The 7,235-nt window shown below is 45.3% G+C and overlaps 1 protein-coding gene across 1 annotated transcript in view; it reads right to left on the reverse strand.

Moving 5' to 3' along the window:
* The window catches only part of MTOR (mechanistic target of rapamycin kinase), a 149,960-nt gene that overhangs the window by 26,854 nt on the left and 115,871 nt on the right, over nucleotides 1-7,235 (reverse strand). The window contains exons 34-35 of the mRNA XM_017503042.2: nucleotides 3,650-3,775; nucleotides 3,419-3,550 (exon numbers count right to left, since the gene is read on the reverse strand). Of these exons, the coding sequence (XP_017358531.1) occupies nucleotides 3,419-3,550; nucleotides 3,650-3,775 (258 nt within the window). The remainder of the gene's footprint in view (nucleotides 1-3,418; nucleotides 3,551-3,649; nucleotides 3,776-7,235) is intronic.

Below are 7,235 nucleotides of genomic sequence, written 5' to 3' on the forward strand. Positions count from 1 at the left end.
AGCACTTTGGGAGGCCAAGGTGGGTGGAACACCTGAGGTCAGGAGTTCGAGATCAGCCTGGCCAACATGGTGAAACCCCATCTCTACCAAAAATACAAAAATTGCTGGGCATGGTGGCAGCCACCTGTAATCCCAACTACTCAGGAGGCTGAGGAAGAAGAATCGCTTGAACCTGGGAGGTGGAGGTTGCAGTGAGCCAAGATCATGCCATTACACTCCAGCTTGGGCGACAAGAGAGAAACTGTATCTCAAAAAACAAACAAACACCCATCATGTCAGTGATGATGGCCTTGAAGGAAAATGAAACTCTCTGGCTTGGGGGCCAGAACCAACCTCAGATACTTTTCAATATAAGGAATTAATTGGTATGAAGAGATAGGGTTTAACTCAGAGCCAGAATGACATGACAAACAACTGATCAGGCAGCTAATCCATGCATGAGGACAGGGCAGGCACACAGCTGTTCCAACACTTAAGACACCTGTTTCCCTCAGACATCTGCCTTTGCAGAGTTCCATTACTCATTACCAGCTTTGAAAAATGAACTACATTAGCATCCCACACTTGGGAAGTGATAAATCTTCCTTTAACTTTTATTATTTTTTTTTAATTGAAATTTTTATTTCTTTAGAGACAGGGTTTCACTCTGTTACCCAGGCTGGAGTGCAGCTGTGCAATTATAGCTCACTGCAGACTTGAGCACTTGTGCTCAAGTGATCCTCCTGCCTCAGCCTCCCAGTAGCTGGGACTACAGACACACACCACCACGCCCAGTTAATTTTAATTTTTCGTAGAGATGAGGTCTTGCTATGTTGCCCAGGATAGTCTCAAATTTCTGGTCAAGCAATCCTCCCACCATGGTCTCCCAAAGTGCTGGGATTAGACGCATGAACCACCCTTTAGTTTTTCTTCTAGGAGAACTAACTACATTGACCAGTCTTAAATCTGATTTTTTTTTTTGAAACTGAGTTTCACTCTCGTCACCCAGGCTGGAGTGCAGTGGCATGATCCTGGCTCACTGCAACCTTCGCCTCCCAGGTTCAAGCGATTCTCCTTCCTCAGACTTCCAAGTAGCTGGGATTATACGCAGCTGTCACCATGCCTGGCAATTTTTGTATTTTTGGTAGAGATGGGGTTTTACCATGTTGGCCAGGCTTGTCTCAAACTCCTGACCTCAGGTGATCCACCCACCTTGGCCTTCCAAAGTGCTGGGATTATAGGTGTGAGCCACCGTGCCTGGCTTAAATCTGACTTTAAAAAAAAAAAAAAAGAAAGAATTGGGAGGCAGTAGTAAAAAAAACTCTATCACTAAAAAGGTGATTGATAACTCAGTGTGATCATCACGTCATGCAGGTAGGAGCTAAACTAGGAACTGATGCTAGGTGGTTTTCAGAGCCCATAAGCTACCTGTCATTGACAATCCAGACACTGGGTTTAAACTCTTTGGTGGACTTAACAAGGAGCTGAACAAAAAATAAACCACCAAAGCTGGGGAGGCTGGGTATTAAGTTTGGATTTGAAGACTAGTATTTCACTTATCCAGCATAAGGGAATCCAGCATCTTTCTACCGTATAGTACAAGGCAATTGATTTTCAAGGAATTGAAAATTTTCTATTTAAAATTTGTTTTCTGCATTCTCAGGAAATGAAAAGGGGGAAAGTGATTGTTTCCCTCTTACAAGTAAAGGACCTGTCACTTGGAAGAAGGGGCTTCTCACAGGCCTGCAGGATTTTAGTTAGGCACAATATTCTGGTTCTAGACTACATGGGTGGTTTGTGGGTGAGAACAATGGCCTTGGCTCAGTGAAATTTTACGGAAGGACCAGCCTGTCTCTGGACTCTGTGAAGTGTCTTGTCTAGGAAAACATGACACATATACCCATAGGCTGATGCCTTCCAGGATAACAGCGTCTGCTTTTCCCACAATACTTTCGTTTGCCTCAGGCAAGGCAGAGCATGATCCCTGTTTACAGTGGAGGAAAGTAAGGCTCAGTGAGTGTCCTGTTCAGCAGTACAATTATTAAGTAGTCAGTTTTCTTTGGGTAGCTCCTTAACTATGAAGACATGACATCTCTAGTTCTGGGCTTGAAGTCCAAGCACTTTACTTTAAATAGGTTCCTAATTTTTAATTCCACCAGAATTTGGGCTACTAAGACCATTCCATGGAAAAGATGGGCTGGGGTCATATGTTGAAAGAAGCCACTCCTTGCTTTAGATATTACCCAAAAGGCTTCTTCGGCCTGCCTTCGGCAAGACATTCAAAGACTTGGAGGCTATACATAGGAAGGAAACCAGACTATATTCATATCCAGCACCTTCTGTTTTTCTCATTTGCCTGGAGGAGGTCAGGCTTTGAATCAGAAATGCTCTGACCTAGGAGGCTCACAGAGACTGAAAAATAAAACAAAACAACAAAAACAAAATCTCCAAGGTGCACATTTGAAGAAGGAAACTTAGGTCATTAGTAACTTAGGTCATTAGTACTGCAGTAAATCCCAAAGACCAGCTGCCTGGATACAGGCTGGCTGATGCCACTCTGGGTGGTATTCATAGCCACCCTGAATAACTCATCTATAAAATTAGTCAATTTCTAGCCTCAGTCCCCAGATCTCACAAGTATGCCCTCAGCAGAAACACAACTTCTATTTTATGAGGTCTTCCCACACCAGAGGCTCCAGTGGCTACGTTTCATTCCTCTTTCATCTTAGGTACCACACTGTGGGGGTCACAATGGGGAGAGAAGGCCAGTGGGACACCCTCTTCCTTTTGGCAAGAAGGATGAAGGGGGAGCCGAAGCAGGTGATGACTTTGCCTCCAGGGCCTACTGTTTATTAATCCTTATCATTATCCAGGGAGATTGCTTAAAGCAAAAAAAAAAACAAACCAAAACCAGGAGCCACATCTATTTCCCAAGGGCTTGTCTGTAAATAAAGTCAGAGGAATTCTACATTGGCTTCAAGATAATTTTCACTCCTGGTTTCAGTATTACACCCTGCATTTTATTCCTTCTGAATCCAAACTGATGACAGGAGAGGAGACCAGAAGTCTGAAAAACCCAAATTGGTTTTGTGAAAGTTCTAGTCTACATATTCACAAATCTGCTCTTTTTTGTACCAAACAGCCCATCTTCTCTTAGGGGTAGAAAGTGTGCCTTTCCTACGTCCCAGCACTTTCTAGATACAAATATATTTAACTGTGATCACATTCATTGGTTTGATCTATTGTATACATGCATCTCTTCAACTGTGATTCACTTTATGAAATCAGGCCAAATGGCTTCATAACAGGAAGAGACTCCCTGACGTTTTTAGTAGGTTGTTTAAACCTGTTTCTTTTCTGGCCTTCGGGAGGCAAAGGGAAGCAGATTAGGTGGGCATTCTGGAGAAGGTGGTCTGTTCTGGAAGCATCCGATACAGACCTTGCGAGCACTCTTCCACATGTTTTTCATGTAGGCATAGGTCACTTGAGGGTGAACTGTGGGCAGAGGATGGTCAAGTTGCCGAGATGGATCAACTCCCAGGAGCAACACTAAGGTTTTATGAGCAAGAGCCTTAAAAACAAGAGACAGTGGGTTACAGACAGAACTGTTCAGCCTAGGGGCACCATGGGCCCACTACCTGTCCACGTGGGTGGGTAGGGTGTCACTCACCAGCCTGCCACTCTTGCCGCACAGGCTTGCATACTTGAGCCAGGTTCTCATGTCCTCATGAGGGCTGACCACAAGGGACCGCACCATAAGGATTTTCTGCCAGTCCTCCACGATACGCTGGCAGCCCTGGAACATTTGGAAAGGAAGATTAGATATGTCTTCTGATACATTTTTTGTTTCTGAGGCAGAGTCTTGCTCTATTGCCCAGGCTGGAGTGCAATGGCACGATATCTGCTCACTGCAACTTCCGCCCCCTGAGTTCAAGTGGTTCTCCTGCCTTACCCTCCCCAGTAGCTGGGATTACAGGTGCCCACCATCACACCCAGCTAATTTTTTTGAGTCGGATTCTTGCTCTGTCACCCAGGCTGGAGGGCAGTGGTGCAATCTTGGCTCACTGCAACCTCTGTCTCCCAGGTTTAAGCAATTCTCTACCTCAGCCTCCCAAGTAGCTGGGATTACAGGTGCCTGCCACTACACCTGGCTAGTTTTTTTTATATTTTTAGTAGAGACGGGGGTTTCACCATCTTGGCCAGACTGTCTTGAACTCCTGACCTTGTGATCTACCTGCCTCGGCCTCCCAAAGTGCTGGGATTACAGTCGTGAGCCACTATGCCTGGCTGCTAATTTTTTTTTTTTTTTGAGACAGAGTTTTGATATTGTTGCCTAGGATAGAGTGCAATAGTGCAAGCTCAGCTCACTGCAACTTCCGCCTCCTGGGTTCGAGTGGTTCTGCCTCAGCCTCCTGAGTAGCTGGGATTACAGGCACGCTCCACCACACCCAGCTAATTTTTGTATATTTAGTAGAGATGGGGTTTCACCATGTTAGCCAGGATGGTCTTGATCTCTTGACCTTGTGATCTGCCTGCCTTGGGCTCCCAAAGTGCTGGGATTACAGGCATGAGCCACTATGCCCAGCCCACGCCGAGCTAATTTTTGTATTTTTAGTAGAGTTGGGGTTTCAACATCTTGGCCAGGCTGGTCTTGAACTCCTAACCTTGTCATCCCGTCTCAGCCTTGCAGAGTGCTGGGATTATACGCGTGAGCCACCACGCCTGGGCTTTTTTTGTATTTTTAATAGAGATGATGTTTCACCATGTTGGCAAGGCTGGTCTCGAACTCCTGACCTTAAGTGATCCACCCACCTAGACTCCCAAAGTTCTGCGATTACAGGCATGAGCCACGGTGCTTGGCCTTCTGATACATTTTAAGTTCCCTGCAAGCCACAGCCAAATCCACAGTGAAACACAAAGATTTGCTGATAGAATCTCAACTTTCTCAGGTTAAGGGCACTGTGAGTGAAATATCCTTAGGCAGTGGTCCCCAACCTTTGTGGTACCAGGGACTAGTTTTGTGGAAGACAATTATTCCACAACTTGGGTGGGGGGGACGGTTTTTGGATGAAACTGTTCTGCCTCAGATCATCAGGCATTAGATTCTCATAAGGAGCATGCAACCTAGATCCCTTGTATGTGCAGTTCATAATAGGGTTCACGCTTCTATGAGAATCTAATGTGGCTGCTGATCTGACAGGAGGTGGAGCTTGCCCATCCCTCACCTCCTGCTGTGCCTCATGGGTATGGGGACCTTTGCCCTTAGAGACTTCTCAGTAGTTTGAGAGACTCAGCAGTTTGAAATGTAAAAATTAGCCAGGCATGGGCTGGGTGTAGCATGGGGTTTGGAGCTTGAATCCTGACTGTCACTTGCTATCTATGTGACTTTGGGCAAATCACTTAACCTCTGACAGATCTGTAGAGTGAAATAAAAATAGTACCAACTTCAGAGGGATATAGTGAGGATCAAATAAATTAAATGATTGATTTCTATTTCTTTTATGAATGATGAATAATGCATAATGCATCTTTAACATTAAAATTTTGCTTCAGTCTTTCTGGTTGAAGATGACTATCACTGACAAAGAAATTAAAGTTAAAATATATCATTCAAAGCTCAAAACTGAATTAAACCTAAAGAAGTTTAAATAATTTTCAGCCAGGTATGGTGGCTCACGCCTGTAATCACAGCACTTTGGGAGGCTGAGGCGGGTGGATCACAGGGTTAGGAGTTCAAGACCAGCCTGGCCAACATGGTGAAACCCCGACTCTACTAAAAGCACAAAAAATAGCCAGGTGTGGTGGCAGGCACCTGCAATCCCAGCAACAGGGAGGCTGAGGCAGGAGCACTGCCTCAAGCCGGGAGGCAGAGGTTGCAGAGAGCCGAGATCGTGTTACTACACTCCAGTATGTGCTGGGTGGTGGGGGAGAATTTCAAGTGACATTGTTTTTAAGTTAGTAGCATTTATATTTCTGAAGTTATTAAAGCCTGAACCTGCATTAAGACTTCTGGGAAAAAAAAAAAAAAAAAAAAAAAAAAAAAAAAGGACTGTTGAGATACCTTGTATGTTGGCATCTTAGATTCTTTCTTCATTTCTACTTGTCTCAGATCAAAAAGTAACACAGAAGAGGAAGTGCCTCATTCAGTTACACTTATAAATTCTTTTTTTTTTTTGACAGGGTCTCACTCTGTTGCCCCAGCTGGAGTACAGTGGCATAATCATGGCTCACGGCAGCCTCAACCTCCCAGTTCAAGTGATCCTACTGCCTCAACCTCCTGAGTGGCTGGGACTACAGGTGCATACCACCATCCCTGGCTAATTTATGTATTTTTTTGTAGAGACGGGTTTCACCATGTTGCCAAGGCTGGTCTCAAACTCCTGGGCTTAAGCTATCTGCCTGCCTCAGTCTCCCAGTGTGTTGGGATTATAGATGAGATCGCTCTTGTCATTCAGGTTGGAGGGCAGTGGCGCAATCTTGGCTCACTGCAACCTCTGCCTCCCAGGTTCAAGGGATTCTCCTGCCTCAGCCTCCTGAGTAGCTGGGACTACAGGTGTATGCCACGATGCCTGGCTAATTTTTCTATTTTTAGTAGCGATGGAGTTTTGCCATGTTGGCCAGCCTGGTCTTGAATTCCTGACCTCAAGCGATCCACCCACCTTGGCCTCACAAAGTCCTGGGATTACAGGCATGAGCCACTGTGCCTGGTCACAAATTATTTATAATTTCAAAAAAAGCAAATTAATTATCTAAGGGGCTTAAGCTAATTTTATATCTAACAACTGCAGAGAGTCAAGTGAACTCCTTTTTTTTTTTTCTGAGATGGAGTCTCACTCTGTTCCCCAGGCTGGAGTACAGTGGTGCAATCTTGGCTCACTGCAACCTCTGCCTCCCAGGTTCAAGTGATTCTCCTGACTCAGCCTCTCAAGTAGCTGGGATTACAGGTACACACCACCACACCTGGCTACTTTTTGTACTTTTTTTTTTTTTTTTTAAGCAGAGATGGGGTTTCTCTATGTTGGCCAGGCTAGTCTTGAACTCCCGACCTCAAGTGATCCACCTGCCTCAGCCTCCCAAAGTGCTGGGATTACAGGTGTGAGCCACTGTCCTCAGCTAAGTGAATTCCTTTTTCATCCTTGTTGATAAGAAGTCAGACTTAGGCCGGGTGTGGTGACTCACGCCGGTAATCCCAGCACTTTGGGAGGCCGAGGCGGGGGGATCACGAGGTCAAGCGATCGAGACCATCCTGGTCAACA

The sequence above is a fragment of the Cebus imitator genome, unplaced genomic scaffold (genome assembly GCF_001604975.1).
Source record: "Cebus imitator isolate Cc_AM_T3 unplaced genomic scaffold, Cebus_imitator-1.0 Scaffold15, whole genome shotgun sequence".
Classification (NCBI taxonomy): domain Eukaryota; kingdom Metazoa; phylum Chordata; class Mammalia; order Primates; family Cebidae; genus Cebus; species Cebus imitator.